General features: G+C 38.2%; 1 protein-coding gene across 1 annotated transcript; it reads left to right on the forward strand.

The window, feature by feature from the left end:
* The first annotated feature begins 7,028 nt into the window (after window positions 1–7,028).
* Window positions 7,029–12,182, forward strand: msx2b (muscle segment homeobox 2b). The gene is made up of 2 exons (XM_061961613.2): window positions 7,029–7,497; window positions 10,646–12,182. Exons 1-2 carry the CDS (start codon window positions 7,203–7,205, stop codon window positions 11,083–11,085), a joined length of 735 nt encoding a protein of 244 aa, XP_061817597.2. The 5' UTR covers window positions 7,029–7,202; the 3' UTR covers window positions 11,086–12,182.
* The last annotated feature ends 1,752 nt before the right edge of the window (window positions 12,183–13,934 follow it).

The following is a 13,934-nucleotide window of genomic DNA, read 5'->3' on the forward strand; positions in this document are numbered from 1 at the left end:
TCTCAAATTGTGGGGCGAGCCCTGGGGAATATGCTTTATTAGTATCATGCAGTATCATGCTTCAAAAAGCTGCATGTGCACTACAAAAAAACCCACAGTAAATTTAGTTTTGTTTTGTAGGTTAAAAATGTTTTGAATATTGTGCTTCTGAGTTAATGCTGCTGATCAATTTGAATATATTATTAATAATAGAGTTTACCTAATTGTAATAGTTCTAGTCGGACAAAAAAACATGTATAGTTTTAATAAGAATTACAACCCACTTTTGTGGTTAATGGGAGCTTTTTTTTTCTAGGTGTGCAATACAATACGGGTGTTAAGATAGTGTTTTTTGTATTGTTTTATCAACTGATAGTGTGCAATATGTATTATTTATTACTGTTTTTTAGTGTTTTATTACATTTTACTTACGTTACTGCATGTTAAAACCTGCACTACGACAATTTACCCATTGTGGGATGAATAAAAGTCTATCTTAATTGATGCACGTTTTCTGTTACACACTAACAACAACGCTAATAAAGTTGACCTACTGTATATTTATTTATATAAATTAAAGTTAAAGTTAAAGTACCAATGATTGTCACACACACACTAGGTGTGGCGAAATTATTCTCTGCATTTGACCCATTACCCTTGATCACCCCCTGGGAGGTGAGGGGAGCAGTGGGCAGCAGCGGTGGCTGCGCCCGGGAATCATTTTTGGTGATTTAACCCCCAATTCCAACCTTTGATGCTGAGTGCCAAGCAGGGAGGTAATGGGTCCCATTTTTATAGTCTTTGGTATGACTCTGCCGGGGTTTGAACTCCCAACCTACCGATCTCAGGACGGACACTTTAACCACTAGGCCACTGAGTAGGTGAATTGAAGATTCTGCTTTAGCCTGTGCTCCCTTGTGTCCCTCATGGCTTGATCCTCGGACCAGTACTATTTTCAACGTACATCCTCATGCCCATGCAACACATTTAAAAATATATACAATATATTGGATCATCTTTATGCTGATGATACCTAAATCTATGTTTCTCTAAAAATAAAACAAATGACACGTGTTTAAAATCACTTTTAAATTGTCTTGATGACATAAAGCATGGTTGGCGGTAAACGTCCTACATTTTTATGAGAACAAGACAGAAATAATTTTATTTGGCTAAATGTAAACAAAAATGCTTACCCCAGTGACCTGAACCGCCAGATGCTTCTTTTTTTTAAACCCACAGTTACAAATCTTAGTTTTAAATTGGACAATGATTTTAAACGGGAAGAGCAGATTAACTTTGTTGTGGGATCCAGTTTTTATCATCAAAGACTTTCAGCAAAAAATGTAATCAGTTTTACCTTTTGACAACTTTGAGCGGGTAATCCATTCTTTTATTTAATCACGTTTGGACTACCGCAACTCCCTGTATGTTGGAATGAACCAGGCCTCACTCGCTCGATGGCAGCTAGTCTAAAATGCTGCTGCTCTCCTTTTAACTGGCACTGAAAAACATGAGCACAATACCCCCATTTTAGCATCCCTTCACTGGCTACCAGTTCATTTTAGAATTCATTTTAAAATGTTCTGGTTTGTTTTTAAAACTCTTGACGAATTAGCGCCACAATATATGTCAGAACTTTTAAAAATCTACTCCCCCACAAGGTCTCTGAGGTTACATGATACATTTTTTTCATGTCGTCCAAAAACCTGGTTAAAATCCATAGGAGATTGTGCATTTTTGGCTGTGGCTTCAACACTTTGGAACGATATTCCTGTGGTTATTCGGACGTTTCCCTCTTTAATGAGTTTTAAATCATGTCTCAAAACTAGGGCTATCAAAGTTACCGCGATAATAAAGCGTTAACTACAAGTTCCAATAATGGCACACATTTTTTTAATGTGCGATTAACCCTTTTTGACCCTCAAGCATTTAACTGGGGGGAAACTTTGCTGCGTTCACTTGTTACTGATGAGCCACAAGCGGGAAAATAGCGAGCAGAAATGGACAAAGAAAGGGCTACATTATTGAAATATCAGGTTTAAAACCATGGCAAGTTTTTCTCCCCACAAGAAAGGATTATGTTTCACAGTGAGACGACATCACTGCAGAAAATGCCTGCTGCGCGCATCGTTCAGAGGTGAGTGGCGTTTAACTTCCGTGTTTATATTACAGTTAAGGTGCAGTGATAACATAAAATGTAGATTGTTACTGTGACTGCTTTGGTAAGATGGCATAAAACCTCAACAGAAGTGAAAGACAAAAAAAGGAAGTCGAAAGGGGACCTATTTATTGCAGTCAGTCAACTCAGGTCCGACAACAAAACATGTCAAGGCACCTTCTCAAATAAATCATTTTTCCTGCTTCAAAATAAAAGCGTTACGCTATACATCCGGTTTAACTACATTAAAAATAAAAACGTCTTACTTTACGATCATGCTTTGTCAAAGATGTAATGTAATGTTATTTTGTGATATTTGTACCGAAAAAAAATTGCTAGTACGTCAGTTGAGAAATATAGGGGTGGCCTGAAATATTGTGTAAGTATAACATGTTCTGGTTAAGTCCTTCATTACAGAATGTTTAGCAGGCTGAATATTACACTTTAATAATAAATAGAGAAGGTTAAGGCATTGTCATGCAGAGATATTAATACTGGTAACTTGTACAACATTGTGATGTACAGAATATCACAAGCATTATTGGGGACGGTGTGGCTCTGTTGAGAGAGCGGCCGTGCCAGCAAACTGAGAGTTCCCGGTTCGATCCCCGGCTTTCACCACCCCAGTCACGTCTGTTGTGTCCTTGGGCAAGACACTTCACCCTTGCTCCTGATGGGTCGTGGTTAGGGCCTTGCATGGCAGTTCCCGCCATCTGTGTATGAATGGGTGAATGTGTAAATAGTGTCAAAGCACTTTGAGTACCTTGAAGGTAGAAAAGCGCTATACAAGTATAACCTATTTAGAACTATCACAGATTAATCAAAGCAGGATAGTAACAATCCACATTTTGTGTTATTATTGCGTGAAACTGGTATCCAAACACAGTGTAGCTCCTCCTCAAGTGCTCCTACAGCCGGAATACAAATTCTGTATTTCCACAAAATACAAAATCTGGCAAGACACCAACGCATTGCAGGTAATTTTTTTTAAATATTCATTAAAAGCACGTTTGTCCTTTTTGTATTGAGCTGTTTAAAAAAAAAGCATAAAGTTTCAAATAAATTTCATTAAAGTAAATGAATAGCCCACTCACAGTGTTAAAACTTGAAAATTATATAGGGTACTCTGATTAATGATGAAACATTATATCTATCTGCAATTAATCGCTATTAATTTTGAGTCAACTATGACCAATGCGATTAATCGCTATAAATGTTTTAAACGTTTGACAGCCCTACTCAAAACATATATTTATACTCCTTGGAACCAGCATGAGAGTTGTGTGATCTTAGTCTATTTTATTTTCTTTTGTGTATTTTATGTATGCATTCTCTTTTTAGTTTTTTTTTTATTTTTAATTTTTTTTACACTTGACTGTCCTCAGTTTAATGTGTGTTTTAACTACTGTGCAGCACTTTGTAAAACTTTTATTGTTTTTTAAAATGTGCTATATAAATAAAGTGGATTGGAGAGTGGAATAAATGCATTTAGTTATTTTCTTTAACGTTAAGAATGATACAGTGTTATGCAGAGGTGTACTTATAACAATTCAATAGACATGATATTATTTATAGTCGCGGAGTAGGGGCGGCAAAATGTTTTTTTTCTTCCTAGTGGGGGCGTAATCAAATATAATTCAAAAGAACTGCTTCAAAGAAATGGGACATAGTTGTTTTAAGATGTTACTACTTGCATTTGGAGCATTTGGGCCTAACTGTTGGCCTCTGTAGATTCAAGCCGACTGGTTTTGGGTAAGAAGTAACGTAACTAAAATAAATACTGATATTGCAGAAGATAGGGCAATTAGGTATGACAACACAAGTTCAAGTGAGGAAACTGCCGCTGAGCCAAAAACAAGTTCTGTGAATCATGACTGACAAGGTGCCTGTGGGGCGTTCAGGCACAGCCAAAGAGAGGCAGGGAGGTGGAGGTAGGGATCATAAGCTGAAGAGGGGGGAAAAAAGGCAGCAGTTTCTCCCCTGAGGAGTCGCTCTTTTCATCTGGCCGCTCACTGGCGCCTTCACAAACCCCTGATTGTCTGTGAAATAACCCCACCTTAATAAGGCAGCGCTGGCCGCCTCCCACTTCTGCTCCAGCATGGACAGGCTACACGGGACTGCTGAAGTCATGAAAAACGGCATGGATGAAGAATTCTCATCCCGAGGGGCTTTGATGCAGCTTGTCCCAGTTGGGACTGGTCTGCATTAAAAGAAAAAATAGCGGCCATTTTTGGTCAATAACCCCTCATTCCTGTAATAATGATAATAGTGGCTGTTCAGTGCACACACACACACACACACACACACACACGCACACACAAACATCAGCAGGTTGTAAATCGGATCTTGTGATGTGGCGCAAAAGCGATTCATTATCATACCGCAACAGAACCGTTCCGATTAGCATTGCCCTGGGCATGAAATGAGAGCGATTAGGCAATGGATAAGAAATTACTCAAACAACTGGGCTCAAGTGAAACATCCTACTTATGTTAAAATCCTCTCAGCGCCATCAAAGGCTTGTAGATCTAAATAAACTGTTGAGATAAACGGTAAGTTCTCTCTCGCCGTGGGTCTGCCATCTGACGTAACCTAGGGTTTGCTACAATGGGTTACTTCATGCGAGTCACAAGGAGACGCTTGAAGAATAAGGCTGAATCATAGGACAGATGAATCGCAGGCTTGTGAAATTCTCGTCGGGTGTGCGTCCAACACTGAGTTGAGGCACACAGCAGCATAAATCTCCAATTCCCAAACCTATTCAAGTGTGTTTTTTGACGATTTGAGTGTGATACAACGCTTTAAATGCGGTTTAACCAAGCACGCAACTTCCAAGAGAGCGCAGACGGAAAGTCCCATTTAAAAAGAAACATTTCATTGAGAATAAAAAAAAAAAAAGGATCTGTGTTACACGTTAATTCTCTGTAATTAGCCGCATCGGGCGTGTATACACATGCAGTGTCATGAGGTTAGAGTAACAGCTAACCTATTATTGATCAAATTCTACATTGAACAGAGTTGAAAACAGAGGCTTGGATAAACAGTACACGGGCCTCCAGCTAGGTGGCAGCAGTACACTGAATAATCAAGAGGTTGACCAGAAAATATGACGAAGTATACATTGTAACCTACTCAGTGGCCTAGTGGTTAGAGTGTCCGCCCTGAGATCGGTAGGTTGTGAGTTCAAGAGTTCAAACCCCCGGCCGAGTCATACCAAAGACTATAAAAATGGGACCCATTGCCTCCCTGCTTGGCACTCAGTGTCAAGGGTTGGAATTGGGGGTTAAATCACCAAAAATTATTCCCGGGCGCGGCCACCGCTGCTGCCCACTGCTCCCCCCACCTCCCAGGGGGTGAACAAGGGGATGGGTCAAATGCAGATGTGTGTGTGTGTGTGACAATCATTGGTACTTTAACTTTAAGTCAGACCTACACTGTTTCAATGTCCATTTCTATGATGATGCAATTGTTGACGACCGAAGTGCTGTTATCAACCAATCCTAACCCCTCCCCCCCTCCACATCCCACACCCCAATCGTAAATAATGTAAATAATGTAAATAATTCAATGTATATACTCTGATGATGAACTTGTGTGATGACTGCATTATGATGATAGTATATATTTGTACCATGAATTGATTTAAGTGGACCCCGACTTAAACAAGTTGATTGTACGGAATATGTACTGTACTGTGCAATCTACTAATAAAAGCATACTTGCCAACCTTGAGACCTCCGATTTCGGGAGGTGGGGGGGTGGGGGGCGTGGTTTGGGGCGTGGTTAAGAGGGGAGGAGTATATTGACAGCTAGAATTCACCAAGTCAAGCATTCCATACACACACACATATATATATATATATATATATATATATATATATATATATATATATATATATATATATATATATATATATATATATAAATATATATATATTCCGTATTTTTCGGAGTATAATTCGCACCTGCCGAAAATGCATGATAAAAAAGGAAAAAAACATATATAAGTCACACTGCGACTTATAGTCCGAAAAATACGGTATATATCTAAAAATCCTGAAAATATGCAAACAAAACTGTGTTTAGATAATTGATACTTCAAACTTGCATAAATAAATCTTAAGGAATATAACATAACTTGGCTCCTGAGAGCTTCAAAATGTAATGAATAAAATGCTAAAGTTGTTGATAAACAAGCAATTATTTTAATAATTAAATATAGTCATTTTAAATGAATTACTATGATCATTTAAAATTAATTATTTCAAACATGTTTATTTAAATGCATAATTCTATGGCTGGGTGTAATAAGGAGTCAGAAAAAATACAAATACAAATACAATTAATTTTGATGTTTTTAGCAAAATATAGTAAAAATTTATTTAGTTTTTTTTTTTTAAATTAATAAATATATTTATTTTTGAGTAAGATAAACATAATAATACAATTTATCTCTAGTCTGGATGATTTAGTTCTTGTCACCCTGTTGTCCTCCCGTCATGAAAAAAAGCTGTCCTCACTCAGGTCCGCATGGAGATTTTCGGGAGAATATTTGTCCCGGGAGGTTTTCGGGAGAGGCGCTGAATTTCGGGAGGCTCCCGGAAAATTCGGGAGGGTTGGCAAGTATGAATAAAAGTCTCAATCAATCAATCAATCAAAAAACACCATGCTGTGTGTACATAGCCTATTTATTACAAAATGCAGCGTTCGATGTCTTTACCAATTAAAACAATTTGATTCACGTTCTATTTTGTTTAATTTATTGCTTAAATGCTTCTAATCCTCATTACTAACCACTCCATTTTTTTAGTGACGCTCCATTACCGCTGAACCAAATTGAGCAACTCCCGTTTTTCTAAGCGCCCCCTGAAGGCATCATTGCTCATATCCTGGTGAACGGGGATTGGCTGAAAGTCGGGTATTTGTGTCACGTGACGTGTATACAAACGCGACATGACAGCCTCAACACAACACACATCACGCAGCGGAGACGCGACATAACACACCTGTGCTGCTCCACGCCTTTCCCCCCCCCCCGCTGGAGTCTTACCAGCCTTTGGCGATGTCTTCCCTGGAGACTACGAAGGATGTGTGCTCCAGTTCCTCTGAGGAGGAGAGAGGCTCCTCTCCGGTGGCGCAGCGGCATCGTCATCCGTTCAGCGTGGAGGCGATCATGTCCGGGAGGAAGACGGTGGTCCGCCGCGGCGGAGAGGTCGGCTCGGTGGTGGTGTCACCCTCGGGCTTTAGTTCGCTTTACGGTCGGAAGAGCTTCCCGACTGCGCCGCCATCGCCGGTCAATTCTGAAACATCCGAGACGGAAGAGTGGGTCATCGGCGGCGTGCTCTCCTCTAAGCCCTGTGAGTAGAACCACTCTCACCCATTCCACCTACTTGCACTTATATTGCGTCATAGGGGTATTTTTCAATTCATGCATTAATAGCATCAATGCATATGTCATCGTATTTCATGCAAATCTGCCATAATAACGTATTTTTGACACCGTCCATCACCATTAAGCTGTTTATTGTTTTTTTCTAATGGAATCCCATTCGTCATTGTTGAACAAGAAAACATTTTCCTAATGATTAAATAATACATTTGGGGCTTCATACCAGCGATTAAGACCATAATTGGTTGCAAAATTGCATCTTCTCGTTGATAATTTGATAGCAGTTAAGTCCCGCCTAAAAGTCCTCAGGCGGTTAAGAGTTTATAAAACAAACTTGGATTTTTTCCCCCCATATATCTCTCAACCAACTTCAGTCCTAATTAAAAATACATAACATGTCTTTTTTAATTTATTATTATTTATTATTTGAACTAATTATTTCAGTTTTTTGTATTTGCATAAAATGAGTTATCATCCATATACCGTATTATAATAATCACAGGTGTCAAACTCAAGGCCCGGGGGCCAAATCTGGCCCGCCACATTATTCTATGTGGCCCGCGAAAGCCTGGAAATAATATGCGTTAGTAAAATGCTTAATCTTTTCTTCCATCCATCCATCCATTTTCTACCGCGTGTCCCTTTCGGGGTCGCGGTGGGTTCTGGAGCCTATCTCAGCTGCATTCGGGCGGAAGGCGGGGTTCACCTTGTACAAGTCGCCACCTCATCACAGGGCCAACACAGATAGACAGACAACATTCACACACTAGGGCCAATTTAGTGTTGCCAATCAACCTATCCCCAGGTGCATGTTTTTGGAGGTGGGAGGAAACTGGAGTACCCGGAGGGAAACCACGCAGTCACGGGGAGAACATGCAAACTCCACACAGAAAGATCCCGAGCCCTGAATATATTTGTTCTTGCCCTTTTGACATTAAAAATCATGTACTGCTTGCCATTGCATATCTTTTAAAATTCAATATTGTCAAAATCTAAATATTATATTATCATGTATTCCAAAAATATTTTTTTTTAAATAAAGATAAATACTAGAGATGTCCGATAATATCGGCCTGCCGATAAATGCGTTAAAATGTAATATCGGAAATTATCGGTATCGTTTTTTTAAATTATCGGTATCGTTTTGTTTTTTTATTCAATCAACATATAAAACACAAGATACACTTACAAAAAACCTCCCTCCCCCATTTACACTCATTCACACTCATTCACACAAAAGGGTTGTTTCTTTCTGTTATTAATATTCTGGTTCCTACATTATATATCAATATATATCAATACAGTCTGCAAGGGATACAGTCCGTAAGCACACATGATTGTGCGTGCTGCTGGTCCACTAATAGTACTAACCTTTAACAGTTAATTTTACTCATTTTCATTAATTACTAGTTTCTATGTAACTGTTTTTATATTGTTTTACTTTCTTTTTTATTCAAGAAAATGTTTTTAATTTATTTTTCTTATTTTATTTTATTAATTTTTTTTAAAAGTACCTTATCTTCACCATACCTGGTTGTCCAAAATAGGCATAATAATGTGTTAATTCCACGACTGTATATATCGGTTGATATCGGTATCGGTAATTAAAGAGTTGGACAATATCGGAATATCGGATAACGGCAAAAAGCCATTATCAGACATCCCTAATAAATACCGTACTTAAATATCTGCTTGACTGATGATTTCAAAACAAATTATCAATCCAATTGTAGACTGTAAAATTGACAATAGATTTTATGGTTAAGTAAATTATATTTATATAGTGGAGTGAATTATATTTATATAGCACTTTTCTCTAGTGACTCAAAGCGCTTTTACAAATTAAATTAAATTCCGCTGACTGACTTTTTTTCCCCCCGCAAAATCAACTTTGGTACTGTTTTTTCCATATACAGTAAGACACTAAAACATTAAAAAACAAACAAAAAAAACATTAAAACAACAAGATTTTACGGTAAAAAAAAAACTGGCAGCTCTGTTGCTTGAATTTTACCGCTAAAAACAGTGGTATTGTTTTTCAATTTTTTTTATATGCTGTAAAAAACTGGTGACTGAGCTGCCAGTTTTTAAAGTAAAATTTAAAATATATTGTTCATGTATTTTATATATATATATATATATATATATATATATATATATATATATATTGTTCATGTATTTTATATATATATATATATATATATATATATATATATATATATATATATATATATATATATATATATATATATATACATATACATACATACATACATACATACATACATACACACACACACATTCATATATTACTCATTGTTAAAATCGGCCCTCTGAGTGCAACCATAACTGCGATGTAGCCCTCAAAGAAAACGAGTTTGACACCCCTGTAAAAGATAGTAAAAAAACCTCAAGACATGTTAGCTATTCTTATTTTAGACTGAAGGTGATGAAGAGATATTAGCGCAAAAGTAGAAAAATTAATGTTTTATAAACGTTAGCTACAACTTTTTCCATCCAAGTGGTACTTAACTTAAAATTAAAAAATTTAACATACCGTATTTTTCGGACTATAAGTCGCAGTTTTTTTCATAGTTTGCAACTTATATATGTTTTTTTCCTTCTTTATTATGCATTTTCGGCAGGTGCGACTTATACTCCGGTGCGACTTATACTCCGAAAAATACGGTAACTAAAGGCTCTTGTAGGAAAAAACGAATTCTATCCAAAGTAACACAACTAAAAATAGAGCAAAGATTTACCTGAAAGGAGGAAAAAGTCCCCAAAAGGGTTAAATTACAACAACATGTTTTGCAATGCTTTTCAAATTAGCTTCTCTCGCGCAGCTGAATAATGCATTCAAAATACTAAAAACACTTCTCGGTAAAACGGAGCACACTTCAAGAACAATCCAAAATAATGAACATGTTATATAAATAATGTTTCTGACCGGTTCAATTGCAAGGGACCATTATTATCTTCCGTGATCTCTTTGGAATTGGAAATGAGGAGTATTTCCTTTCCTCTGTCACCAAAATGTGTTTTTCTTTGTGTCTTCACAACCGGTCTTCAGATTCGGTTTTGCCTAAATACCATCTGTTGGTTCTGTGTCTCAGGTCATGTCAGTCCTGCCTGCCAGTTGAGGAAACACAAGACCAACCGCAAGCCCCGCACTCCCTTCACCACGTCCCAGCTCCTGGCGCTGGAGAGAAAGTTCCGTCAGAAGCAGTACCTGTCCATCGCCGAGCGGGCCGAGTTCTCCTCCTCCCTGACTCTCACGGAGACCCAGGTGAAGATCTGGTTCCAGAACCGCCGAGCGAAAGCCAAGAGGCTCCAGGAGGCCGAGATGGAGAAACTGAAGATGGCCGCTGACGCTAAGACCGCGGCGGTGGCGGCCGCCAGATCACTCGTGCAGCCGGGTTTTCAGCTGCCGCTGACACTTGGCGCTATGTACGGACAGTCCTTCGCTGCATACCACCACAGACCCATGTTGCCTTTTGCACCCTTAGGACTATACGCTACTCCTCTGGGCTTCGGCATGTACCACTTGTCATAGAAACTGGAATCTCACTGACTTTGGGTCTCGATGCTTCTATGAAGATGCCCAAAAGAGACATTATGGAGGATGGGCTGACTTTAAAAAGATGTTTATAGTTGCACAAGAGGATGTTTCTATGCTCTCATGGTGAAGATTTTAAAACTATTATCTTTATATTCTTATGTTAACTTCTGCAATAAAGCAGCTGTGCACTTGACGGCCAAAAGTGCCTTAATGTCCGTAAGGGCCTCTTTCAGCTCAAATGAAAAATATAGTTCCTCCTCAGGTACTCAGATAACAATACTGCACAAAAACTCATAATAAAGAACACAGAAATTGTATTCAAATACAATAAAAACTTCTCCCATGCTTAAATGACCCTAATTTTGGGAATCCTTGATATAAAAAGTGTGTTTCATGACACATTAACAGATGGTACTTTTCCCTTGAAAAAAGTATATATAATGACATGTAGTCTTATATTATTGGCCTTAAAATGTTTACATGCAAACTAAAAGGTGAGTTTCCCCCAACCAATCAGAGCTTTTCTCCCAGTCACTCACACACCAGAGAGATGCAGGCAGGGGCGCCGCTAGGGATTTTGGGCCCCATGAAAATAATCTTTACAGGGCCCCCAACACAGTGTCATTATTTTTTCTGTATTATAATTTCATCATCATTAGGGGCCTCTCTGGGCCCCCCTCCATCATGGGCCCCTAGAATCCGTCTCCTTTACCCCCCTTTTCGACGCCCCTGGATGCAGGGACCGGCTGGGAAAAAGGTATCCGTCAATCTGTTGTCTTTTAAAAAGAGGGGGTCGTCAAATATTCAGGTCAGTTTGTATACATGCTGTTCTAATCATGATTCAACCCTATATATGACTTTTACATTATGCCCATAACCTATTTATTCTTCTCTCAAATACGACTGTGGGGATGTACCTGTGCCTTTCCATGATATATTTATGAGTGTGAAAATACGGTGAAACGGTCCAAAGATATGGTTCTTGAGCGTCCCTTTGTTAGGCAGCACATTGAACTATGCAGTTTATACTGTATGTTTATATATCTATATGTCATTGTTCCTCAAATGGATGAAATAAAAGCCTTACAGACTTTTCCTCCACCCCACAAATTATATTTCATGTTTTGTTTGTCAAGACACAACTGTTGAGTACATTTGTGGTATTCAAACACGGGTCATTTTACAGAAATATTTGTCAAACTCGTGATTGCATCTTGATCAAGTGGTTCAACTTTAATGTTTCCGTTTATTTCCACTTCCACACTAGCTGATTTCAAGCCCTCTAGTTAAATAACGACATTGTATAATATTTCCAGATTAGATTGCAAAGGGGCAGTTATCGTTGATAACTGGAGTGGGGAGCTATTGCGTTACTTGTATGACACGTCTACATTGTGTCTGAGGGCATGCATATGCTCATCTGTGAGTAAGTGTATATTAGGCCATGACAATGGATTATTCTAAATCTGTATTTCTTCTTATATTTCTAGGTGGCAATTTTCATTAACAACTGGCGGGAGAAGTGATCACATTCGTTGCAAAGTATAACACATTTATTGTGTGCATGCAGCACATTGTTTATATGACATGTGTCCTGTTAAACCTTTCTATTTACTACAATTGCGCAAAGCGGAGGTTATCGGTAATAACTGGCGAGGATGACTGTGGTACATGAGCGAGCGTAGGCTACTGTTACAGGGGTCACCAACTCGTCGATCGCGATCGTCCAGTCAATCTTTGGGACCCTACCGGTCGACCGTAAAAATATGAAAAAATAAATAAAAGTAATATATCATCAGTAGGGATGTCCGATAATGGCTTTTTTGCCGATATCCGATATTCCGATATTGTCCAACTCTTAATTACCGATACCGATATATACAGTCGTGGAATTAACACATTATTATGCCTAATTTCGACAACCAGGTATGGTGAAGATAAGGTCCTTTTTAAAAATAATAATAAAATAAAATAAGATAAATACATTTAAAACATTTTCTTGAATAAAAAATAAAGTAAAACAATATAAAAACAGTTACATAGAAACTAGTGATTAATGAAAATGAGTGAAATTAACTGTTAAAGGTCAGTACTATTAGTGGACCAGCAGCACGCACAATCATGTGTGCTTACGGACTGTATCCCTTGCAGACTGTATTGATATATATTGATATATAATGTAGGAACCAGAATATTAATAACAGAAAGAAACAACCCTTTTGTGTGAATGAGTGTAAATGGGGGAGGGAGGTTTTTTGGGTTGGTGCACTAATTGTAAGTGTATCTTGTGTTTTTTATGTTGATTTAATAAAAAAAAACAACAACAAAAAAAACGATACCCATAAAAAAAAAAAACCCCGATACTGATATTATCGGACATCTCTAATCATCAGTGCCACCTCCACCCAGAGAGTGAACAACAGACCCATAAACAGGCATGCCTTTAAATCCCTGAACGCACCTGCACGCCTCTGCCTCTCTCTCTTCAGCCTCTCAGTAATATATGATGAAACAAGGTGGCAGCTAAAGCTAAAAAATGATGGTGACCACTAGTTTAGAGCTTATTTTGAGTCTATTTACTGCCATTCTGCAGTTATTAATAACTGGTGAGAAGTTTAATGAATGAATTACAACATGGCTGCATAATCTGATATAGTTGGCTTGGACTTAGCGGCTTCTACTTTTACAGTAGTTTTCTTTAGCAGGGTGGTGGTTATCATTAATAACTGGTGGGAGGAGCAATCATGTTAGTTATATCACACGGTTACATGTTCTGGTACAGTCGACTTTGACTTTGCTGCTTCTATTCGCTCTGTTTACAGTAATTATATTGTGAGTGGCGG

This window comes from Nerophis lumbriciformis, linkage group LG09 (genome assembly GCF_033978685.3).
Source record: "Nerophis lumbriciformis linkage group LG09, RoL_Nlum_v2.1, whole genome shotgun sequence".
NCBI lineage: Eukaryota > Metazoa > Chordata > Actinopteri > Syngnathiformes > Syngnathidae > Nerophis > Nerophis lumbriciformis.